Raw genomic sequence first — 26,305 nt, 5'->3', positions numbered from 1 at the left:
AGTTTTCAGAGACTTTTATTTTGAAATACAATATCAGATCTTCATCAAACCTCTTTTAGTGGAGTCCTTGGTGGTCTGTCATCTGGATTTGTTTTGCGATACCAATGGGATTATGTTGGGGTGGCTTTGGCTCAGTAGGGAGAACAGGTTCGAATCCCTGCTACGACTGTCCGCATGACGAAGTGTCCTTGGGCAAGACAATGAACCCTAATTTTCTCCCAGTGGTCCTGGCAGTGCCTTGCATGGCAGCAGTCGCCCATTGGTTTATGAATGTGTGTGTGAATGTGAGGCTTTGTAAAGCGCTTTGGGCACTGTGATGATGTAGATAAAGCGCTATATAAGTGCATCCCATTTACCATTAATTTTCCCCAAGATATCAAATAAACTACATTTTCATCTCAAAATTCAAATTAACTTTGCGGGTTGTATTCATTAACCGAAGAGCACTGATGTCCGTATTATTGGGAAGCTTTTATTTTGAAGGTGGCTTTCGCCGCGAGTTGGCGACCTATTACCCTAATGCCTAGTATGAACAAAATGAGTGGAGGCTGGCTTGACCGCAGTTAATTTTGGATGTCTGTTTCCGTCTCTACTGTAATATATTATCATTCGTACTATCATCGACTGATGTGCCAGTTTTTCTTGTTGCTTTCTCAAATTACGCTTTTTTTGAGTCAGTCCTACTTTTGGTTAACATTTTATTTTATTTTTTTAATCCCTTCATTGTGGTTGTCCTATTTCTGTGCAAGTTATTTCATGACCAGTTTTCCATTTGAATAAAAAAATTAATTGTGAACTTTGCAGACTTATTGTACAGACCTGTAAAACAAAACATTTCTAAAAATGTGATGAGAGCAATAGATCAACTAGCATTTTCAGAACTTACAATTGGTTTACCATTAACATTTTATAATTCAAATGTGAAAACACTGCTTACAATTACAATAACAGCAGAACAATTTTAAGCTACATTTATAATTGTTTCAGCCTTAATAGAGTAGAAATAAGTTTTATTTACATTCATATCATTGTACATGAACTAACAAGAGTAAACTAATAATAAACAATGCAAATTCCATCTGCTCTCAGCCCCATCTTCCAAATAATTGTCCATTTATGGAGTGCTGTGAAAAAGTATTGGTCCCCTTCTCTATTTCTTATCTTTTTGAATAGTTTCCCCACTTTAATATTGAAGATCATCAAACAAATGTAAATATCTGAAAAATATAACCGAAGTGGACTTTAAATGCTGTTTTTAAAATGGTGATTTAAGAGGGGGGCGGGGGGGACGATTATTTGAAGTCACCTGGCCCTGTGTGAAAAAAGTAATTACCCCGCTTGTTAAACCATCAATTAATTGTGGCTAATCACAATTATTGGTAAATTTTCACTGATCACAGCCAAGTCTGATTACCTCCAGACCTGTTCAATCAAGAAATCACTCAAACAGAATCTGTCCCGACAATATCAGGTTGGACAAAAGATCTAAAAACGCTGCAACCAAATGACACGCTCCAAACAATGTCCAGAACAGTCGAGAAAAAAAGTAATTGACATCTATCAGAAAGTGTTACAAGAGCCATTTGTCAAGCTTTAGGATTCCAGTAAACCGTAGATGGGGCCTCACACAGAGAAAACATGGAACAGTGGTGAACATTCCCAGGAGTGGCAGGCCAACAAAGAATACCCCTGAGTCATCCAGGACACCACAAGGGAACTCAGGACAACTTCTAAGTGCAGGCCTGGCTTGCCTCAGTTAAGGTCAGTGTTCATAAGAATGAAGAGACTTGGCAAAAATGGCATCCATGGCAGAGTTCCAAGGCGAAAACCATTGCTGATCAAAAAGAACAAAGGCTTGTCTTACGTTTGAGGGGACAAAACTAAATAAAACATATTAATGATTCCCAAGACCTTTGGGAATCATTCATAATTGGACTGATGAGATGAAAGTTGAGCTTTTTGGAAGGTGTGTCTCGTTACATCTGGCGAAAATGTAGCACAGCATTTCAGAAAAAGAATATCATACCAACAACAGTCAAACATGGTGGTGGTAGCGTGATGGTCTTGGGCTGCTTTCTCCTTCAGGACCTGGACAACTTGCTGTGATTGATGGAACCATGAATTCAGCTCTTTAACAGAAAATCCTGAAGGAGAATGTTCAGCCATTAGTTTGTGACCTCAAACTGAAGCGCACTTTGGTTCTCCAGCAGGATAACGATCCAAAACACACCGGCAAGTCAACTTCTGAATGGCTGAAAAAACAAAATCCAGGTTTTGGAATAGCCTTGTCAAAGTCCAGACCTGAATCAGATTGAAATGGAGTGGCATGACCTTAAAAAGGTAGTTTATGATCGAAAACCCTCAATTTTTGCTGAATTCAAACAATTCTGCAAGCAAGAGTGGGCCAAAATATCTCCACAGAGATATGAAAGCCTCATTGCCAGATATAGAAAATGCTTGATTTCAGTTGTTGCTGCTGAGGATGGCCAGACTAGTTAATAGGTTTCGGGGGTCAGAATTATTATTATTATTTTTTTAAAACACAGGGCAAGGTAATTTTGAATAGTTTTTTTTTCCTTAAATGAAATAATTGAAAAACAGCATTTTAAGTTCACTTGGGTTGTATTTGTCTAATATTTACATTTATCTGATAATATTAAAGTGGGGAAACTATGCAAAAATGTAAGAATTTGAGAAGGGTGCCAATACTTTTTCATGGAACTGTATGCATTATTTAGTAGACATTTTACTGTAAACACTGGTCTTACAGGAACATCCTATCATTGCTATGGGAGAACCGTGTGTTCAGTTCCTGAGATTTCTTCAGCAGTCGCTGCTTCTGCGCATCATCGAAGCGGTTGACCTGCAGGTCATTTTCCCGATCAAATGCTCTTCTCTCCACCGGCTCGTCTTTCGGCTGCTTTGCCTTCTCCTTCATGGTCTTTGTATGCAAACTCATCAGAGATTCTGAGCGTTTAGTTTTCTTGAATCAAGAAGAAAGTATTGAAGATTTAGCATGAATGTGAACATGTAGCTTGTGGAGTAAAAGATATAAAAACAATAGTGATTGTTGGGAGAACCTACATTATACTTCGACACCGTGTCTGCCATTTCCAAATCCTTTTGAGAAATTTGTGGGGCGGAATCTTTCTCAGTCTCACCCTTTTTCTTTCTCTCGAGGCGCTCCTATTGTCCAAGAAAAAAACTTATTACTATGTTATTGTGAATTAAAATTATGCTGTAAATATAAACGCAACACCAATAAGCAAAGAAAAGCAATTGTTGGCTTTCCGTACCCTGGACTTGCGCTCTGTGTCAGCAGGTGTATCTGTCCAAATGGAGCGGTCACCCTTCGCCGGACCTGACCTCTTCTTGAAAGTACGAGCTCCCAAGCCAATGTGTTGTAGTTCTGGTGGAAGTTCTGTCATCCAAGTCTCTCGGGTTTGGACCTCAGGTGCATCCTATAAATGAGGAGGAAAAATAAAAATAAAAACTCTCTGTATTTGAAATACATTGTGTCACAACCAATTTTATTAAAGTTTTACAGATCAAAGAATTCTTCAAAAAGATTATGATGCGATTAAATTTATTTATTATTTTTTTTACAATGCGGAAAAGTTCATGTAAACATGTCTCATTGTCTTTACGAGACAACCAGAAAATGTGTCTATTTTCAGTAGTTCTTGTCGTCATTAGAATCAAAGGTGAGCTAGCGCCTATCGCATTTACCGGTAACTGGGCGACAGGCGGAGCACAACCTCAGGGCTCAAAATGTTTTTTCTTTGGAGCAGTTTGGCAAATCATTTCTTCATTTGAGGAGCTACGTTTTCCAGGTTTATCAAACAGGCACCCGAAGCAGGGGTTTAACTAAACAATAGCTGCATCTATCGAATATTTTAGTACTCTAGTATCATCCAAAACCCTCTTCTGTTTGGGTACATAACCCATTTTACCCATTATTCCTCTCTGACCACATTTGCAACATTTTTCACCGACATGACTCAAAGTGGTTCCACTTACAGATCAGATGGTAGTATACTGGCCATACATATTTCACACAGTGACTACATTAAGCAAAACATTTAAGCACGCTGGGCGGCACGGTGTACGACTGGTTAGAGCGTCAGCCTCACAGTTCTGAGGACCGAGGTTCAATCCCCAGCCCCGCCTTTTTGGAGTTTGCATGTTCTCCCCGTGCCTGCGTGGGTTTTCCCCGGGCACTCCTCTTTTGTTTCCTCTCAATATGTTGCTGATGGGTTATTAACCTCAAAATACTGGCATTTCATTTCCCCATTGTTGCCACCCATTCACGGCATGGTGTACGATTGGTTAGCACATCTGCCTCACAGTTCTGAGGACCCGGGTTCAACTCCAGCCTCGCCTGTGTGGAGTTTGCATGTTCTCCCCGTGCCTTTGTGGGTTTCCTCTGGGTACTCCAGTTTCCTCCCACATCCCAAAAACATGGATGGTAGGTTAATTGAGACAAAAAATTGCCTGTAGGTGTGAATGTGAGTGCGAATGGGGAATCGCCCTGCAATTGGCTGGCGACCAGTTCAGGGTGTACCTCACCTGTCACACAGACTCAGCTGGGATAGGCTCCAGCACGCCCGCGACCCTAGTGAGAAGCGGTACGAAAAATAGAGGGATGGATGCCACCCATTCAGTCCACACTAGTAGCCAATTGCACCTTTCATCCTACAATCTCAAACATGAGGAAAAACTTGCTGCAGTCTTTTTTTTATTTTTAAAAAAAATTTGAAAAAAAAAAAAAAAAAAAAAATTTGGCTTTTGAAACAAAAACACACCACACAGTATGACAGGAACAATGGTTTAAGGACACTGATAACTTTGCATTCCTTGCAGCTCTGGCTGACTATATTAACAAAATATTTGATCTGACCTATTCTTATTAGACTTTAAACCGACCTGATCGCCATTCTGATCGGCTTTGTCATAATTCACTGATCCAATCAATGACGTCATTGATCGGCTCCGCAAAAGACATTTACTCCGCGTCGCCATCGTGTACAGTACATTTGAATCCAAAAGCTAGTTTATTTTTAGCCTTGTCGCGTGTCTTTTGATATAGTACTGTCAATATCTGACCACCAATAGTTATTTAAAAAAGAAAAAAAACATGGCGGCGGTGTGTGACAGACAACACATCTGAGACAGACAACACGTCATGCGTGGAACAGACTACAAGACAAACTTGGTCTTTCACGATTGCACTATGTCAGACTACTGCATGAAATCTGGTGATCCGATACCACCACATCCCGTCTTTTATGATCACTGGGCTTTATCTTGTCAACTCAAATGCGACTGGATTCACTCGTTACCATGCGGACGACAACAACAATGGATTGTTTCGGTGTGTGTGAAGTAATTCAATTACAATAAATTGGCCGGTGGCCGACTGGTTAGAGCGTCAGCCTCACAGTTCTGTGGATCCGGGTTCAATCCCCGGCCCCGCCTTTGTGGCGTTTGCATGTTCTCCCCGTGCCTGCGTGGGTTTTCTCCGGGCACTCTGGTTTCCTCCCACATCCCAAAAACATGTATAAATTGGTGACTCTATATTGCCCGTAGGTGTGACTGTGAGTGCGACTGGTTGTTTGTTTGTATGTGCCCTGCGATTGGCTGGCAACCAGTTCAGGGTGTACCCCACCTCCTGCCCAATGACAGCTGGGATAGACTCCAGAACGCCCGCGACCCTAGTGAGGAGAAGCGGCTCAGAAAATGGATGGATGGATAAATTCAATTACAGTAAGTTTGCACCCATTATTTCTGTCATGTTGTAATGTTGATTTGACCTGATTGATTAGAATATATTACCTGAACACAGAACACTAAGCTACTCAGTATACAGTACACAGGTATATACAGTAAATGAACAAGGCATTTAAATAGACATTGCTCCACCTTGTGATCGGATCGATGATCGTTTTTTTTTTTTTTTTTTTTTTTTAAACTCGCTGATCAGTCCCATAAATCCTGATCGTGTAAAGCCTAATTCTTATATTACCAAACAAAATAAATTCCATTTATGACAGTGTGATCATACAGTGTTTTAACTAAAGCATTCTAATACAATAAGTTTTCCTAGTAATAAATTTTTACGATTATGTAAATTTCAATGAAAAAAAAAACCATTCACTCACATTTACGTAGTGTCCCTGAACGCACCTCGCACTCACTAGCTGCAATGTAAACATAAATGGCGACAACGGCTACACTGAATCGGTTGCCAATTACAGTGTTTTGAACGAAGACGCAGAGTATGACAGCTGAACCTCGGTTGAACACCCTACAGTCCCCTCCAAAAGTATTGGAACGGCAAGGTCAATTCCTTTGTTTTTGCTGTATACTGAAGACATTTGGATTTCAGATCAAAAGATGAATATGAGACAAAAATTCAGAATTCCTGCTTTTATTTCATGTTTTTTTCAGCTCTCTCTCTCTCAGCTCTATAACTGTCTATTAATTTCACCGCCAATCATCATCATCTGTGCCATTAATTTGAGTAACAGAAAAATCAATTAGCCAGTCCCTCAACAATCATTTAAAACTATGTCTGAATTTTCATCACGTCTGTTTCTTGCATCAAATTACCTGTTGAAATGTACATTATGGCCAGCATTCCATCTCCATTCCAAACAATTTACCACATGTAAGATCATGTTTTCGATCGACACATCACACATTCAAACTGGGGCAACAGATATGAAGTCTAAAATCATCATTCAAGCAATTTATCCTGTTTTCTTAATCACTCTGCCTTGGTCAAATGACATGTAAAGGTTTGTTTACTGGTGGTACCAACGGAGAAAGCTCCAACTTATGCCACCCGAAAATACATGTGCTGTCATGGTAAAATTTCCTATAAGCTTGTAAACTGTTGTTTTTTTTCCCCATTAATCTGAAAAAAAGAAAAGAAAAAGAAAACTGCATAAAATCTAAAAAGTTTTAAATGCTTTTTGCTGGAGAATAAAAGAAGGCACTACATTACCAAGGAAGTAATCAGTGAAATTGAAAGGGACCTCAAAATGTATATGGCGTGGTAGAAAACCAAGGCTCAGGATGCAGATATTACAACAACCCAAAGCAAAGGGGGATTGGCTTTCCCAAACAGACTACACTACACGCTGCCAGAACTAAGACAAGAGCGTGCAAAATCCTCTCGGACCCTCCGCATCCCGGTCACCAGCTCTTCCAGCTCCTTCCCTCAGGTAGGCGCTACCGATCATTGCAAACTAGAACTAGCAGACATTCCAACAGGTTCTACCCTCTTGCCATCAACTTCTTAAACACCTAACCTACAATTCCATTGCAACATGCTGGCAATTTTTTTACTTGAGTTCGTTGTCACATTTCTGTGGGGCCAATTATACATTACTCGTGCACTCACTGTAGTAGTCTTGCCACGCTGCACTATTTGCATATCTGTTGTTGACCAATACTGGCCACTCATGCCACAGTAGCATCTGCTCCATTTGCACACTGATTGAGGAGTATCTGCAACATTTGCACAATCGACATTGTCTCAGATTATCGCGCTACTAGTCACTTTAAACTGCATACATTCCTTGAAGTCTCGGCGCCCTTTGCACAATGGTCATTGCACCGGACTATTGGTATATTAGTCATTCGAACTGCTCTAAGTGCTAGAGGACTGCATCTTTTGCACAATTGTCAAAAAAAATAATAATAAAAAGCAGCTCCGGTGGCAGGCCGTGCTTTCTCAGAAGCCGCAGGAAGTACATCCTCTGCTGGGCCTTTTTGAGGACGGAGTTGATGTTGGGCGCCCACTTCAGGTACTGAGAAACTGTAATTCCCAGGAACTTGAAGGTCTCGACGGTTGACACAAGGCAGCTGGACAACGTGAGGGGCAGCTGTGGCGAAGGATGCCTCCTGAAGTCCACGATCATCTCTACAGTCTTGAGCGTGTTCAGCTCCAGGTTGTGTCGGCCGCACCACAGCTCCAGCCGCTCCGCTTCCTGTCGATATGCAGACTCGTCACCGTCCTTGATGAGGCCGATGACAGTGGTGTCATCTGCAAACTTCAGGAGTTTGACAGTCGGGTTCGCTGAGTTGCAGTCGTTCGTGTAGAGAGACAAGAGCAGCGGAGAGAGGACACAACCTTGGGGCGCCCCAGTGCTGAGGCTGGGTGTGGATGAGGTGGCCTCCCCCAGCCTGACCTGCTGTGTCCTGCCCGTCAGAAAGCTGTAAATCCCCTGGCAGATGACAGGTGAGACGCTGAGCTGGAGAAGCTTGGATGAAAGGAGTTTAGGGATGATGGTGTTGAACGCTGAGCTGAAGTCCACGAACAGGATCCTCGCGTAGGTCCCTGCACTGTCGAGGTGTTCTAGGATGAAGTGCAGTCCCATGTTGACTGCATCATCTGGAGACCTGTTCGCTTGGTAGGCAAACTGCAGGGGGTCCAGCAGGGGACCTGTGACACTCTTGAGGTGGTCCAGCACGAGACGTTCAAAGGACTTCATGACCACAGATGTCAAAGCGACAGGCCTGTAGTCATTCAGACCCGATATTCCAGGTTTCTTGGGGACTGGAATGATGGTGGAGCGTTTGAAACAGGATGGAACTTCGCGCAGTTCCAGAGATCTATTGAAGATCTGAGTGAAGACTGGAGCGAGCTGGTCCACGCAGACTTTGAGGCAGGATGGGGACACATGGTCCGGGCCTGTCGCTTTGTTAATCTTTTGTTGTTTGAAGATGCGTTTCACATCCTGTTCATGGATGGTTAACCCAGAAGTCAGAGGATAAAATAGAAATAGTCAAGGGTGCAGTCTTTCAATCCTGGTATGATAGCGGTATTAGAGTTATAGGGGACCTGTTTGACATTGGTGTTCTCATGTCGTTTGAAATGTTTATGAATTCATTTGGACTTCCTCGTCTGGACTTTTTTGCATATCTTAAGGCCCACAACTTTATCAATAATGACATGTCTCTTGTCGGCCCTTTGGAGGAATCTGTTATTCACTTTACTAAGAGGTTTTTACTTAAGGTCGCATTTCATAATTTTATGATAACATATTGAGTCATAACACACACAACAGATGCTGTGGTGGGAAGATGGGAAAGGGACTGAAAGAGAGTACGACAAGGACTGTTGGACTGAATGCATTCAATCTACTGTTTTAAAGTAATGAATTCAAAGAGATGCAATCCATGATACTTCATAGACAACACAGAACACCTCATATCCTAAATAAAAGCGATCACAATGGGTTACCACCATGTATTAAGTGTAGCAGTGCTGTTGATACCCATTTACAGCACACTGTTTTTGGCAATACCCCAAGATTTCCTGGTTCTGGTCTTGAGTGGCTAAAGAACAGAGTTCAATAATATAATTTTAGTAGTAATTTTACTACTAAAATTAAAAACTGACTGTATTTTTAGCTATAATCCCATGGACATAGTGTCACTTGCCGCTCTGTCCATTTTTGTTTGTTTCTTTGTTTTCCTTGTAAGATATTTTTAAGTTATAGCATTCCAGCTTTACCATTTTCAACTTTGTTACCTTTTTGTCATATTTTGTTTAAAATGTAAAAATTCAATAAAAATATATATTTATTAAAAACAAGAAGAAGGTACAGTAAATACTTAAGAATAGTCACAGAAAAGTCATAAAAAGAGCTTGGACTCACAACTTTAGTCAGCTTGTCTTTCATCATTCGCGCCCTGCGTTCAATGTCCAGAGTCACCGTATTTTGAACTGGACAGCTGGATGGCATGGGTCCAATAATATCCTCATCCTCACTGCTGAAGGAGTCAGCCTTGTAGCCTGGAGGTAAGGCAGGTCCTGGGAAACCCTCTTCATCTCCATCATTGTCATCATACACTGCATGGCGGAACCCAGGAGGTAAAGCTGGACCCAGCACAGGTGGCCTGAGAGAATATTGAAGTTACAACTTTACCCCAGGACAATAATCCAACTTTATACTATTCAAAATTACCTGGCCTTTGTGAAAAATAAATGGCCCCCTAAACCTACTGATTGGGCCATCCTCAGCAGCAACAACTGAAATCAAGCATTTTTCATAAGTGGCAATGAATCTTTCACATACATCTGTAGAATTGTTTAAATTCAGCAATAATTTTCGAGAATGAACGGGCTTTTGAAGGTTATGTCACTGCACCCCATTTATTCTTCTCCCAAAGGTCTTGGGAATCATTGAGATGTCTTATTTAGTTTTGTCCCCCCCCAAAGTAATATTAGCCTTTGTTTCTTTTTGTTCAGCAGTGATTTTCGCTTTGGAACTCTGCCATGGATGCCATTTTTGCCCACTCTTCCTTATTGTTGTGGCATGAACACAGACTCAACAACGCAGAAGTTGTCCCGAGTTCCTTTGTGGCCTCTTGGATGAGTCATTGTAGTTCTCTAGTCTTTGTAGCCCAGGCACTCCTGGGAAGGTTCACCACTGTTCTATGTTTTCTCCATGTGAGGATAATGGCTCTCCCTATTTTTCGCTGGAATCCTAAAGCTTTAGAAATGGCTTTTGTAACCCTTTCTAGACTTATAAATGTCAATTACTTTATTTCTCAACTGTTCTGGAATTTCTTTGGATTGTGTCCTTTTGTTGCAGCTTTTTTAGATCTTTTGTCCGACTTGAGGCGGCCGACTGGTTAGAGCGTCTGCCTCACAGTTCTGAGGACCGGGGTTCAATCCCCGGCCCCGCCTGTGTGGAGGTTGCATGTTCTCCCCGTGCCTGCGTGGGTTTTCTCCGGGCGTTCCGGTTTCCTCCCACTCCCAAAAACATGCGTGGTAGGTTAATTGACACCTCTAAATTGCCCGTAGGTGTGAATGTGAGTGTGAATGGTTGTTTGTTTGTATGTGCCCTGCGATTGGCTGTCAACCAGTTCAGGGTGTACCCCTCCTCTTGCCTGATGATAGCTGGGATAGGCTCCAACACGCCCGCGACCCTAGTGAGGAGAAGCGGCTCGGAAGATGGATGGATGGATGTCTGTCTTTATTTTACCGGGACAGATTCTGTTTAAGTGATTTCTTGATTGAACAGGTCTGGAGGTAATCAGGTTTGTGTGTGATCAATGACAATTCACGAAAAATTGTGATTAGCCATAATTATTTCATGATTTAACAAACAAAAAAAAGGGGGTGGGGGGGGTAATTACATTTTCACAAAGACAGGAAACTGAAAAGTTTATTGTCCTTAATAAATGGACTCAGCACTTAAAAACAGCATTTTAAGCTCATTTGGGGTATATTTGTGTGATATTTGTTTGATGACAAACATTAAAAGTGGGGAAAGTATGCAAAAATATAAGAATTTGAGAAGGGGCCCAATAATTTTTCACAGCATTGTATGTATTTGTTCTTTGCTTCTTCAATAGTGATCACTAATTACTGTTCTCATTTGCTTTTCATGCATTTAATTTCATTCGGTCACCTCTCTGGTGAACTCTGTTTCTTGCTAAAACCTGGAGGTAATGCTGGTCCAAAGAAGCCGTCATCTTCGTCAGCCTTTGTCTTCATCCTGTTCAAATGACAGCTGTTAAAAGCTGTGTTTATGTTGACGTTGTATTAAGGTATACCGTAATCTCGTCCGATTTACACACACTGCATGTTTGTCTTCCGAGAAGTGTCCTGTCTTGACTCTTTTGACGACCACTTCACTTTCATCTGACGAGCTGGACTGTTCACCTCGTTTGTAACCGGGAGGCAAAGCGGGACCGGCAACTAACACACGGAGTCACAAAACTGTGATGACACTAACATTTAGCATTGTAACATGACTGTATTTTAAAATATAAATTATACTCACAGTCACTTTCATCGTCAGAATCTGAAGCATTTTTAAAGCTTGGGGGCAAAGCAGGTCCTATAGAGTTCTGAGACGCCATATTGGCAGCGGTTTGCACAAACCACGATATTACTCGTTTTCTAAAACACTTTTAACTAAGTGAAAGACCACATTTGTCGTGTAGTCTGAGTCATTACGCTCCATGTAAAATACAACGGCGTGTAGTCTGAGTCATTACGCTACATGTAAAATACAACGGCGTTCAGCACCGAGGTCGACATTTTGAACAACACTGCGCATGAGCGCATGTTGTCTACACAGGAAGTTACCCTACAAGAATAAAAGTGAAGTCAATTGTATTGCTTGAGATTGTTAGTTCCCTTATACATGATTATCACGATTTCAATTCAGTGTGTATGTTTACCTTGTGGGAAATGTTTATTTTATTCGGCCTTTATTTGAAATTTACGAATGTACACATTTTTTGTATTGTATAAATTGTTTTTATTTTGAAAGTTACAACTGGAAAATGTTATTTCCACCTTCCTTTTATTTCCACCTGAGTGTCGATTCAACCAAGAACAACACTAGTACACGTTCTCGTCTCCGATATAGATATGAACAATAGGTAGAGACCACCGGTGTGCAAATTAGGCTTTGAAGAACCGAACCACTTGGGCCAATAGTTTCGAAAATACAGTAGGTTAATGACTTGAAGCTTCAGTAACAGTAAAAAGCAAGGCTGCGGGGGATATGAAACTGCTTTGGAAAATCTTCGATGGGCATACATAAGACTGAATATCATGTTCATATTACAAAATAATGTGGGATGGATCATGGGAAAAACTCAAAGATTTATATTGAGGCACGTTATTTTTCGACACTTTTTGCATTGAACCGGTATGTTTTTTTCTTTCTTGTCTACATCTTCTCCAAATCTGGAAGATTCTCGCTCACAAGGAACGGCTACAGAGCCCTTAAGGTGACATGGAAGAAAGCTTCTATCTCGCAATGTTCATTGCGAGGAATTGCATTTTTTAAAATGTGCGTTAATTTCCTTCCGGCTCAACTTCCGGATGGAATAAAAACGTTGAGTCCGTGGCACATGGGCTTCTCAAGACTTAGTTGACTCAGGAAGTCACTCTTTTTATCCATCCATTTTTCCGTACCGCTTCTCCTCATGAAGATGGTATTATACGGGGGTGGGGGGGAACGTGCATTATCATTTCATTGCAGTTGAATATATTAAAATTGTTTTTCAATGTCATGTAGTGTTGTGATTGGCTGGCAACCAGTTCAGGGTGTACCCCGCCTCCTGCCCGATGATAGCTGGGATAGGCTCCAGCACGCCCGCGACCCAAGTGAGGAGAAGCGGCTCAGAAAATGGATGGATGGATGTCATGTAGTATGACTCAGTTTTCATGACTTATTTTCTGACGAGTTTTAGCAAATCAAAACTGCAATTCCTATTTCAACGCCACATGGCACTTGCGGCTAAAAAGACGAGGCTTGCCACGAGCCGAGAGCGCCAGACCACCATTTGGTTCTCTTGTGCTGTCGAACTCTGGAACTTGGACCATGGTGATATTGTTGGTGGAGTAGTTTTTCATTTCAAATGATGATATGATACGGCATTTGTGAGTAACACAGTACTATGAATTTGATCCTTGACAAAACGTATGCCACATACCATTGTGTGCCATGTAACAACAAACCCCTCCTAATTTTATTTCCAATGCACGTGGAGGACGGGGCCTTTAGGAAAACAGTGGAAGCTAATTTTCCTATATACCGTATTGTCAGGACCATAAGGCGCACGTAAAAGTCTTACATTTTCCCCAAAACACCTATGTGTGCACCGAGTTCCAACATCTATAAATGTTGTTGTGTGACGAGCGCTCCGCTTGACTTTTTTTGACTTTTTTTTTATCGCTTGACAGACTGGGACCATTTCCTGCCGACATGTTGCTTATACAGAGGAAAAGCGGACGTGGCTGAGGACAGCATGCGGACGAAATCAGATCTTTGAAGATAATTTAAAAAAAATAAATTCTGGTTACTTCATAAATCTTTTATTGTTGCTGTCAAAATATCACATTGATTGTTGTAAATACATTGGAAGAAAGCCATGTTTTACTGCTTTCTATGAGTTCAGACAATACATTCTATCAGTTAAGTACTCTAACAAACAAAAAGCTCTGAAAACAATTGAATCTTGTATTACTTTTAACGTATTTATATGAATACATGTGCCCCCAGTATGGTATACAACTAGATTTTATTTAATTTATTTCTGCATTTATTTTCTGTTCCTTGTCCTTTCTGTGTTAATCTTGAATGACTTCTCTACTTCACTATTCAGGACTTGTTCTGGTTAAATGTTTAGAGCTGCGTGTTTGTGTTGCAAACAGTTATTACAATAAAGTTCGGAAAAAAAATCCTTCAAAATGTTTCGAAGCTTTTCATTGGCCCGTAGTCTTTCAGTGTTTGTCATTGGCTCATGGCGTTTCATTCATTCTTTTGAGTTAATCTGGGAATGTGCTTTAGTGTATGGGGGAGAACATCTGCATATTTGATTGTAATGACGATATAATCACTATTTTGTATGAATGAAGAAAACATGACATGACCATACAGACTTTTCTGAACTTTTATTGCAGTCATGGGAAACGGTGCCACTGATTTAGTCGTGATCTTTAAAGGTTGCTATGGCTTCAGTTGTCCACCCGATGTCACCGTCACTGAAGTCTTGAAACTTTGAATCTTCTTTCGGCGCAATTGTTAGGAAAGCTTCAGTGCTTCAGGAGGCTTCTCTTGCCCACCACTACAACCCACGCGTAACTAGTTAACCAGCTCGACTGTAGTGCTCACACAAACAACGATTTAACTGCTAGAGTCTCTTACAGGCTGCCTCAACGGCGTTTGTAGATGGACTCGTTTTGCATGTGTTTTAGTATTCAATGACAAAAGAGTCTTTCTGCCCGTGGCTGTCGGATGCTTGATTTTAATTAGCTGCACTTGCGCCACGCGCCGTCCTTTTGAAGTTCGTGCAGCAGCTTTGTGTGCTTTGTCCTTCCGGTTTATTGTAGTTCAGCCACCATTTTTGTAGTCCTTTGAGAAAATGTTGAACTTCATTTTTACTTGACAGTGGGAGTAGTTCCAAATTTTTCCGAACAAAAACGGGTAGTTCTAAAGTATTCACGTGTATTGAGAATAGTTTTAGGATTGTTGTTGTTACTTTATGGTATTGAAGGAAGTTACCACCTCTAATTTGAAATAATTGTAATAAGCTTTCACATGACATAGTGATGTAGTCGGTCAATTCCACTTTGTTCACATGTGCTGCAGTAAAGGTGTATTTTGTTCATCTCAAAATCGGGATTGTGCCAGATTGGGGAGGAATAATATGGTGCTGACTGAGATTGTGTGGTTTCTATACTTTTCCATCAAGTTGATAAAGTGGCTGCAATAATCGGATTCTTAAAACAGTTGTGGCGTTTGAGACTTGTGCTGATAAATGGGAGGTCTGAAATGTTGGTGCTATTGGAGCCTATCTGTTCTAGGTCCAGCCAAGATTGTTGTTAAACATTTTGATGTGTTTAACGAGGTACTGTGTTTGGCTAGCTAAGTAGTAGTGTTTAACGTTGGGTGTGTCAAGTCCTCCTTCTGTTTTACCTTTCTGCTGGGTAGATAGGCTACTTCTTTTTTTCTCATTCTTAGAGTAAAAATTTCAAATAGCAGAGCCTAGCACACAGATGGCGTGCTGAACATCCACACCACCACCTGACTCTGGAGTGCGCATATTACGACGCATACTTTTGTAAACTTTCACCAGAGACAACATGGCTTCGTGGGTAACTTGATAAATGGGGCAGTGCCGACTGTCTAACGACATGGGTTTCCTCCTGACCATTCCGCTGTCGTCAGGTGCAGTGTTCAGCTGTGACGTAATGTCACCAACAACAAGGGTACTCAGAATCAGAATCATCTTTATTTGCCAAGTATGTCCAAAAAACACACACGGAATTTGTCTCCGGTAGTTGGAGTCGCCAACAGACAGACAGTCAATTGACAGACAACACTTTTGAGACATAAAGACATTGAGAAAAACTGAGCAATAAGGGGTTGCTAGTTATCTGGTAATGTCGGTACAATTTTCTTTTTTTTTTTTTTTGTTTCTTTGGACAATTGTGCAAAAAGATGCAGAGTCCTCTAGCACTTAGAGCAGTTCGAAAGACTAATATTGCAATAGTCCGGTGCAATGACCATTGTGCAAAGGGCGCCGAGACTTCAAGCGAGTAGTGCGATAATCTGTGACAATGTTGATTGTGCAAATGTTGCAGATACTCCTCAATCAGTGAGCAAAAGGAGCAGATGCTACTCTGGCATGAGTGGCCAGTATTGGTCAACAACAGATATGCAAATTGTGTAGCGTGGCGAGACTACTACAGTGAGTGCACGAGAAATGTATAATTGGCCCCACAGAAATGTGACAACAAACTAAATTAAAAAAATTGCCAGCATGTTGTAATGGAATTGTAGGTTAGGTGTTTAAGAAGTTGATTGCAACAGGGAAGAATCTGTTGGAATGTCTGCTAGTTCCAGTTTGCATTGATCGGTAGCGCCTACCTGAGGGAAGGAGCTGGAAGAGCTGGTGACCGGGATGTGGAGGGTTCGAGAGGATTTTGCACGCTCTTGTCTTAGTTCTGGCAGTGTGCAAGTCCTCAAGGGTCGGTAGAGGGGTACCGACAATCCTTTCAGCAGTTTTGATTGTCCGTTGCAGTCGGAGTTTGTCCTTTTTTGTAACAGCACCAAACCAGACAGTGATGGAAGAACACAGCACTGATTCGATGACCGCTTTGTAGAACCGCCTCAGCAGCTACTGTGGCAGGCCGTGCTTTCTCAGAAGCCGCAGGAAGTACATCCCCTGCTGGGCCTTTTTGAGGACGGAGTTGATGTTGGTCGCCCACTTCAGGTACTGAGAGACTGTAATTCCCAGGAACTTGAAGGTCTCGACGGTTGACACAAGGCAGCTGGACAACGTGAGGGGCAGCTGTGGCGAAGGATGCCTCCTGAAGTCCATGATCATCTCTACAGTCTTGAGCGTGTTCTGCTCCAGATTGTGTTGGCTGCACCACAGCTCCAGCCGCTCCACTTCCTGTCGATATTCAGACTCGTCACCATCCTTGATGAGGCCGATGACAGTGGTGTCATATGCAAACTTCAGGAGTTTGACAGCCGGGTGCACTGAGGTGCAGTCGTTCAAGTAGAGAGAGAAGACCAGTGGAGAGAGGACACAACCTTGGGGCGCCCCAGTCCTGATGCTGGGTGTGGATGAGGTAGCCTCCCCCAGCCTCACCTGCTGTGTCCTGCCCGTCAGGAAGCTGTAAATCCACTGGCAGATGGCAGGTGAGACGCTGAGCTGGAGAAGCTTGGATGAAAGGAGTTCAGGGATGATGGTGTTGAACGCTGAGCTGAAGTCTACGAACAGGATCCTCGCGTAGGTCCCTGCACTGTCGAGATGTTCTTGGATGAAGTGCAGTCCCATGTTGATTGCATCATCCGCAGACCTGTTCGCTCGGTAGGCAAACTGCAGGGGGTCCAGCAGGGGACCTGTGACACTCTTGAGGTGGTCCAGCACGAGATCTTCAAAGGATTTCATGACCACAGATGTCAAGGCGACAGGCCTGTAGTAATTTAGACCCGAGATTGTAGGTTTCTTGGGGACTGGAATGATGGTGGAGCGTTTGAAACAGGATGGTACTTCGCACAGTTCCAGAGAACTATTGAATATCTGTGTGAAGACTGGAGCGAGCTGGTCCGCGCAGACTTTGAGGCAGGATGGGGACACATGGTCCGGGCCTGCCGCTTTGTTAATCTTTTGTTGTTTGAAGATGCGTCTGGTTAAAGTTGACGTGTGCTTATTTTTATGATTATAGTCCAGAATAACCATTCAATTTTGAAGTTGAGCCTCCTAATGTGCTTTTACATCGTATAAGCTTTCACTCCTCAGTATGATTTGATTCATTTTGGCGCATCCATTCGACACACCCACAGCGTCGGTGAGCTGAGAGGTGTCCCTTATTATTCAAGTTTTGAAACTTGATTTTATATACTGGGCAATTTTTAAAAATTAATTCAAATTTGGAAGGATTGTTAACAGTACTCTTCAATGTGGTGCGTCAAATTTACATGCCAGTTTTTGTTTAGTGCCACTTCAAAATTACGAAGATGTCTATTTCTTTGCCCACTCAGCCTTATCAGTTAGCAAACTCATGATACAGGCTACTTTGGCCTTATCTTGAGAATATGTTAACAGTTGCTGGTCAAAAACGATTGAACTCTGATAAAGAAAACGACTGCATGAGCCAAGTTTGCCAGAATAGCGGGGAGGATGTGGTATTGTGGGCTCACGCGGATATGATATGCTGGTTCTAGGTCGTTCGGCTGTCGCGAGAGATACACCGTTAACTTGTTTGCTCACTGTGTCAAAATGAGCGCAAGCCGGGTCTAACCGGGAACTTAAACGATCAAAATTGGTGTTGAGCATGTTAACAGCCTCCATTAATGGACATAGCGAATGTTCGGGTCAACTTTGCCTTGACTTGACAAAGCCCTAACCGCTCAGGGTCTGTGGAGTCCATATTGGTTGGATCAATCTGTTATGATTGGCGCAATGCGCTGAAACGTGGACCCCAAGAAGCAGACACAACTATCGAAACGAGCAATTCAACAAGGTTTTATCAAACAAAGGAGCGCCAACATAGGCAAACAACAATCAGAAGTGTCAGCGAGTTCGGCTCTCGACCAAACATATTCCACTCCGGGTGGAGTCGAAGAAGCTCGCTCCCAGGTTCGTTGGTCCCTTCCCCATCACAAAGATCATCAACCCTGTCACCGTGAAGCTGAGGCTCCCAAGGTCAATGCGGGTCCACCCTGCTTTTCACGTCAGCCTACTCAAGCCAGCCCGGGAGTCCCCTCTGGTCCCGCCTTCCAGGCCCCCTCCTTCCCCCCGGTTTGTGGATGGGGGCCCTGTCTTCTCTGTGAAGCGGCTGTTGTCGTCTCGTCGGAGGGGGAGGGGGTTTCAATATCTGGTGGACTGGGAGGGCTATGGGCTTGAGGAACGTTCATGGGTGCCGTCTGCGTTTATCATGGATGATTCGCTCATTCGGGACTTCCACGTTGCGCATCTAGGGGCCCCAGGGCCGTCTGGGGCCGGCTGTTAAGGGGGGGGGGGGTACTTTCATGGGTGTGTGTTCCGGGTTTTGTCTTGCTCCCCTGTTTCACACACACCTGCTCCTGTGAGCATCTTCACCACCTGTGCCTCGTTCACCCTAATTACCTATTGTATTTAACCTCGTGTCTCATTCCCCTCTCGTTGCCAGTTCGTTGTACCTTGTCGTCGCGTTCCAGCATTCCTTGTTTCCACGTCACAGACTCACAGTAAGATTTGATCCTGTTCTGATTATCGACCTTCCCTCTTTGCCTCATGTTTTTGGATACTGTTGCCTTTCTTGGATTGCCTGCCTGTGTACCGACCTATGCCCGTCTATTAAGCCTCTCTTTTTGGAAACTGTCCATTTGTTTTGGAGTCGTGCATTTTTGGGTCCTATCCTCTGTTCCGTTCATGACAGAACGAACTGGCCATAACATGGACCCAACAGACTCAGACCCAGTGCGCAAAGCCCTTCAAGCGCAGGGACAACGCCTCTCGAAGCAGGATTAACAGCTTGCTGCCCTCCACCTTCATCTAGAGGGACTGTCAAGGCATCAGGACAATATGATGAGACAGGTGGCCTCACAGTTTGAACTTCTTATGAAAATTATTCAAGAGAAGGAACCAGTTGGCACCACACCCAATACCGCCACGGTATTTCCATGTGAAGCAGTCACCATGCAGCCACCTGCCACCTCCGCTGCTGTCTGCCCACAGCTCTCTCGACCGGAGAGGTTCTCAGAAGATTCTGGGAACATTAAGCCGTTCATCACGCAGTGCGAACTCCACTTTGAGCTGCAGGCAGCTGCCTTCGCCACCGAGCGGGCAAAAATCGCTTTCGTCATTTCCCACCTGACTGGTCGTGCGGAGGCGTGGGCTACTGCTGAATGGAGCCGCAATTCCGCCGCGTGTCATTCATGTTTTTTTTTTCGAAAAGACTATACAGCAAATTTTTCAATTTTCCACTCCAGATCGTGAGGCAGCTCGCTCCCTTGTCACCTTACAACAAGGCAAGCGCAGGGTGTCAGATTACGCGATTGAGTTTCGCATTCTAGCAGCTGAGAGTCATTGGAATAATCGGGCGCTACTCGATGCCTTTTTTCAAGAACTATCCCCCGCCTTTCTTGGATTGCCTGCCTGTGTACCGACCTAGGCCTGTCTATTAAACCTCTCTTTTTGGAAACTGTCCATTTGTTTTGGAGTCGAGCATTCTTGGATCCTATCCTCTGTTCCGTTCATGACAAGAAGCGTATAACACAAAACAACGAGGACATAAGGTCACCGTGATTATGTACACGTAAATAACTATAAACACAAAGAAATGCTGAAACCACATTACTAAATACTACAAACGAAAACGAAAATCACAGTGCTGAAATTTACCCTACACAAGACATAAAAACAAAACAACACAAAAAGCAAACAGATGTACTTACATTCAGCAAACGGCAAGTACACTGGCAGAAAAACTACAACTGACCAGAAATACAAGGAAGGTTGAACATCTCAAAGGGACTTTGTTTGGAATGAACATCCAGTTCCCCCAGGAAATCAACGAGAGATGTAAAATCGTGTACCCGATGATGAAGACCCACCGTGAGAAAGGCAAACGAGCGTGACTAATTGTCGGCTGTACGATGACGGCTAACTGTTTCGTGATGCCAACGTCACGCCCTGGCCAAAATAAGTACTTCTGATCTGTTGTCGTTATTAATTGTCAAAAGCGTATTGTATTCTATTTTGTTTCATTCTTTCCACTTTTGCTTAGACAAACAAAAGAACGGAATCACGAATGCCACCAGCATGAAATCTCACTCCTATCTGTCTGTTTTCCTGCTCTGCTTGTTTCCACACACACTAAACGCAGGTCACTCAAAACTCTTCTTGTGCACTACAAACAACCACCACACACGATATTATCCCCTTGTCACTAATGTTTGTTTTATATGTTCAGTGTTTGTTTGCTACCCTTCTATGTACCCTGGCTTTGCTGTACTTAAAAATAGCAGTCTTTATCACGCCCTCTAAATAAAATTTGTCAACACAATACCAAAAGATTTCCCGAAAACTGTCAAAAAAACAACAACAAAGAATACATAGTACCCAATCTATTTAAAATTACTATACATGCACCCATTATATGTCACACTTAACTTTGTGTCATGGAATGTCAATGCCATTCGATCGCAGGCAAAGAGAATTAAGATTATGGATTATATCACTAAATTTAAAACAGACCTCCTCCTATTACAAGAAACCTACCTTATTGAGTCAGAAGAAAAATGGCCCATTTGTCATGTGTGTGTGTGTGTGTGTGTTCCGGGTTTTGTCTTCCCCTCCCTGTTTCACACACACCTGCTCCTGTGAGCATCTTCACCACCTGTGCCTCGTTCACCCAAATTACCTATTGTATTTAACCTCGTATCTCATTCCCTCTCGTTGCCAGTTCGTTGTACCTTGTCGTCACGTTCCAGCATTCCTTGTCACAGACTCACAGTAAGACTTTGACCCTGTTCCGATTATCAACCTTGCCTCTTTGCCTCATGTTCTTGGATAATGTTGCCTTTCTTGGATTGCCTGCCTGTGTACCGACCTATGCCCGTCTATTAAACCTCTCTTTTTGGAAACTGTCCATTTGTTTTGGAGTCGTGCATTTTTGGGTCCTATCCTCTGTTCCGTTCATGACAGAACGAACTGGCCATAACATGGACCCAGCAGACTCAGATCCGGTGCGCAAAGCCCTTCAAGCGCAGGGTCAACGCCTCTCGAAGCAGGATGAGCAGATTGCTGCTCTCCACCTTCATCTAGAGGGATTGTCAAGGCATCAGGACAATATGATGAGACAGGTGGCCTCACAGTTTGAACTTCTTATGAAAATTATTCAAGAGAAGGAACCAGTTGGCACCACACCCAATACCGCCATGGTATTTCCATGTGAAACAGTCAACGTGCAGCCACCTGCCACCTCCGCTGCTGTCTGCCCACAGCTCTCTCGACCGGAGAGGTTCTCTGGAAATTCTGGGAACATTTAGCCGTTCATCACGCAGTGCGAACTCCACTTTGAGCTGCAGGCAGCTGCCTTCCCCACCGAGCGGGCAAAGATCGCTTTCGTCATTTCCCACCTGACTGGTCGTGCGGAGGCGTGAGCTACTGCTGAATGGAGCCGCAATTCCGCCGCGTGTCATTCATGGGCTTTTTTTGTAAAGACTATGGAGCAAATTTTTCAATTTTCCACTCCTGATCGGCGGCTCGCTCCCTTGTCACCTTACAACAAGGCAAGCGCAGGGTGTCAGATTACGCGATTAAGTTTCGCATTCTAGCAGCTGAGAGTCATTGGAATAATCGGGCGCTACTCGATGCCTTTTTTCAAGGACTATCCCCCGCCGTCAAGGATCATTTAGTCCCGCTAGACCTGCCGACCGACTTGGGCACTCTCATCGCTCTCGCCGTAAAAATCGACAAGAGGCTTTTGGATCGCGAGCTGGATGGAGATCGGCGGAGGCTGCGTCACCGCGCACTTTGAGGACGAGCCTCGGTGACCAGCCAAACCAAGGCAGATCCCTTGGTTCCGGTCTCAACCCACTGGCTAACGTCCCCACGGAGGAACCCATGCAACTGGGCAGGTTCCGTCTCTCCCCTGAGGAACGTCAACGCCGGCTGAGGGAAGGGCGGTGCTTCTACTGCGGTCAGTTGGGTCATTCCGTGAGCAACTGTCACGTCAAAGTTGCCGGTGCCGGTAGCAAGGGCACGGGAGAGGTGAGTCTGAATTTCATGAAGGAAGACCCTACACGGGTTCTTCCTAAAGTGACAGTATGCTCTCCTGATCAAGAAATTCATACACCTGTATTAATTGACTCTGGTTCTGACGCAAACTTACTCAACTCCATCCTCGTTAGACGTATGCACCTTAGAACCTTTGAAATAAAACGCCACCGCAACACCTATGCTGCATACGGCAGTTTTATGGGCAAGATCACTCACCGCACCCAAACACTCACATTGACATTTCCCGATTCTCACTCGGAACGCATTAGTTTTCATGTTTTTGACGCCATGAATCATGACCTTATCTTAGGGAACCCATGGTTGAAATTACATAACCCCCACATTGACTGGTCCTCTGGGCAGGTTATGTCATGGGGCAGCAATTGCGCCCGGAACTGTTTCAAGCTGCCATGTGATGTTCAGGGTCATGTTTCTAAGGACAATCCACAGACCCCATCTGGGGATCCTGATTTATCTCAAGTGCCCACCTGTTACCAGGATATTAAAGACGTTTTTTCCAAGGCCAAATCCCTTCCACCCCACAGACCTTATGACTGTGCTGTTGACTTGCTGCCTGGAACCACAACCCCACGAGGGAGGTTGTTCTCTCTTTCAGGGCCGGAACACAAGGCCATGAAGGAGTACGTGGAGGAATCACTGGCAGCCGGAATTGCGACCCCTGCCAATACCACAACATCCTTGGTCAGACATTTCCGTAGACTTTGTGACAGGATTACCGGCCTCTAAAGGCAATACCGCCATTCTTACAGTTGTTGACAGGTTTTCTAAGATGGCACACTTCATTGCACTTCCAAAACTCCCCTCAGCTAAAGACACTGCCGAGCTGATGATTAATCAGGTTTTCAAGTTCCATGGTTTCCCCAAGGATGTGGTGTCTGATAGGGGTCCCCAATTTATTTCGCAATTTTGGAAGGAGTTTTGCAATCTCATAGGTGGTACCGTCAGTCTGTCATCTGGGTTTCATCCTGAAACCAACGGCCAAACCGAGAGGCTGAACCAGGACCTGGAGACTGGGCTCCGATGTCTCACTTCACAGGATCCGCGATCCTGGTCTCAGAAATTGGTTTGGGTCGAATTCTCCCACAATTCCCTCCCCTCTGCATCCACTGGTCTATCGCCTTTTCACGTTGTGCATGGTTACCAACCATCTCTGTTTCCTGCCATAGCCCCTGAGTCCACAGTTCCAGCGGCATTAACCTTGGTGAGACGCTGAAGGAGGACCTGGGAGCGAGCCCGACAGATGCTGCTGCGCCAGGGACGGTCCTACAAAGCCGCTGCTGACCGTCAGAGGACAACGGCCCCGAACTACAAAGTGGGTCAGCGAGTTTGGCTCTCGACCAAACATATTCCACTCCGGGTGGAGTCCAAGAAGCTCGCTCCCAGGTTCGTTGGGCCCTTCCCCATCACAAAGATCATCAACCCTGTCACCGTGAAGCTGAGGCTCCCAAGGTCGATGCGGGTCCACCCTGCTTTTCATGTCAGCCTACTCAAACCAGCCCGGGAGTCCCCTCTGGTCCCGCCTTCCAGGCCCCCTCCTCCCCCCCGGTTTGTGGATGGGGGCCCTGTCTTCACTGTGAAGCGGCTGTTGTTGTCTCGTCGGAGGGGGAGGGGGTTTCAATATCTGGTGGACTGGGAGGGCTATGGGCCTGAGGAACTTTCATGGGTACCGTCTGCGTTTAGTCATGGATGATTCGCTCATTCGGGACTTCCACGTTGCGCATCCAAGGGCCCCAGGGCCGTCTGGGGCCAGCCGTTAAGGGGGGGGGGGGCTCGTGTGTGTGTGTTCCGGGTTTTGTCTTCCCCTCCCTGTTTCACACACACCTGCTCCTGTGAGCATCTTCACCACCTGTGCCTCGTTCACCCTAATTACCTATTGTATTTAACCTCGTGTCTCATTCCCTCTCGTTGCCAGTTCGTTGTACCTTGTCGTCACGTTCCAGCATTCCTTGTCACAGACTCACAGTAAGACTTTGACCCTGTTCCGATTATCAACCTTGCCTCTTTGCCTCATGTTCTTGGATACTGTTGCCTTTCTTGGATTGGCTGCCTGTGTACCGACCTATGCCCTTTTTCTTGTCGGTTCACCGTTCTTTCTCAAGAATAGATTTTTATTTCTTTCAAAATATTCGGCAGCTCAAAGAATTACCTCCAAAGTACATCCGTCCATCCATCCATCAATTTTCTGAGCCGCTTATCCTCACAGGGGTCGCGGGAGTGCTGGAGCCTATCCCAGCAATCTTCAGGCAGCAGGCGGTGCACACCCTGAACTGGTTGCCAGGGTACACATACACAAACAACCATTCACACTCACATTCACACCTACGGTCAATTTAGAGACTTCAATGAACCTACCATGCATGTTTTTGGTATGTGGGAGGAAACCAGAGTGCCCGGAGAAAACCCACGCAGGCACGGGGAGAACATGCAAACTCCACACTGGCAGGGCCGGGGATTGAACCCCGGTCCTCAGAACTGTAAGGCAGATGCTCTAACCAGATGCCCGGATGGAATCTCCGTCGAATTAATTAAACATTTCTGGCCAATACTAGCGCCTCCATTTTTCAGAACAGTCAAGGAGATAAACGATAAAGGTCAAAGAAGTAGCCATAAGAACACAGCTTCAATTAAATTATTGTCAGGTCAAGACCCTTCTCTCCCGGCTAATTATCAGCCTTTATTACTGATTAATGTAGATATCAAGATTATCTTGAAAGCCCTAGCAGCGAGTCTTGAAAAGATACTCCCATCGATAATCCGCTATGACCAGACAGGTTTCATTAAAGGTAGAAGTTCCACGAATAATGTCAGACGTCTATTAAATTTAATAAGCATGTCACAGTATAAAAATCTAAACGCAATCATCACTGGACGCAGAGAAAGCTTTCGATAAAGTTAATTGGGCTTTCCTGTTTGCAGTCCTTCACAAATGTGGCTTTGGAGACTCATTTATACATTGGATAGCAACATTATACAACTCCTCGAAAACGACAGTCACCACAAATAGGATTACATCACAAAGTTTTACTTTACAAAGAGGAACCAGACAAGGATGTCCACTCTCACCACTGCTATTTGCAATCTTCATCGAACCTCTTTCTACCACTATACCTCAGAATGCTAATAATAAAGGTTTCTGGTCGCCAGTGACAGAACACAAAATCAATCTGTATGCTGATATTCTTCTTTATTTACAGGAAACCGAGTCTCATTAAACCATTTTCACAAATATCAGATTACTCGATCAACTGGACAAAATCAACAGTAGTCCCAATAACAGCAAACTCATGGAATCCTACAGATCAAATTCCAAATTACCCCATTCCTATAGGAAATACTAAGTGTTTAAGTATTAATATTTCGCCAAAACTCACAGAGCTAACCAATCTAAATGACAGCACCATTTCTGGAATTTGTAAAAAAATCTGATTTAAGACCCTGGAATAATTTGCCTATATCACTACTGGGAAGAATAGCCACAATAAAAATTAAGACCTTACCTCAAATGAATTATTTATTC

General features: G+C 43.9%; 1 protein-coding gene across 1 annotated transcript; it reads right to left on the bottom strand.

Moving 5' to 3' along the window:
• Window positions 1–64: 64 nt before the first annotated feature.
• On the bottom strand, window positions 65–12,086 carry gpalpp1 (GPALPP motifs containing 1). The gene is made up of 7 exons (XM_061670221.1): window positions 11,808–12,086; window positions 11,602–11,722; window positions 11,433–11,519; window positions 9,672–9,912; window positions 3,297–3,461; window positions 3,085–3,186; window positions 65–2,983 (listed from the first exon to the last, which is right to left on the bottom strand). Exons 1-7 carry the CDS (start codon window positions 11,884–11,886, stop codon window positions 2,765–2,767), a joined length of 1,014 nt encoding a protein of 337 aa, XP_061526205.1. The 5' UTR covers window positions 11,887–12,086; the 3' UTR covers window positions 65–2,764.
• Between the last annotated feature and the right edge of the window lie 14,219 nt (window positions 12,087–26,305).

Source organism: Phycodurus eques, chromosome 2, assembly GCF_024500275.1.
Source record: "Phycodurus eques isolate BA_2022a chromosome 2, UOR_Pequ_1.1, whole genome shotgun sequence".
Lineage (NCBI taxonomy): Eukaryota > Metazoa > Chordata > Actinopteri > Syngnathiformes > Syngnathidae > Phycodurus > Phycodurus eques.
This window is presented reverse-complemented; position numbering and strand designations above follow the sequence as displayed.

What these genes read in the sequence shown, in the direction of transcription:
- gpalpp1 (XM_061670221.1), bottom strand. Translation starts at nt 11,886, where the DNA reads ATGGCGTCTCAGAACTCTATAGGACCTGCTTTGCCCCCAAGCTTTAAA. An exon ending in TCGGAAGACAAACATGCAGT is followed by an intron (nt 11,520 to 11,601) that starts GTGTGTAAATCG and finishes TCATTTGAACAG; the next exon opens with GATGAAGACAAAGGCTGACG. An exon ending in ACACGGTGTCGAAGTATAAT is followed by an intron (nt 2,984 to 3,084) that starts GTAGGTTCTCCC and finishes TCTTGATTCAAG; the next exon opens with AAAACTAAACGCTCAGAATC.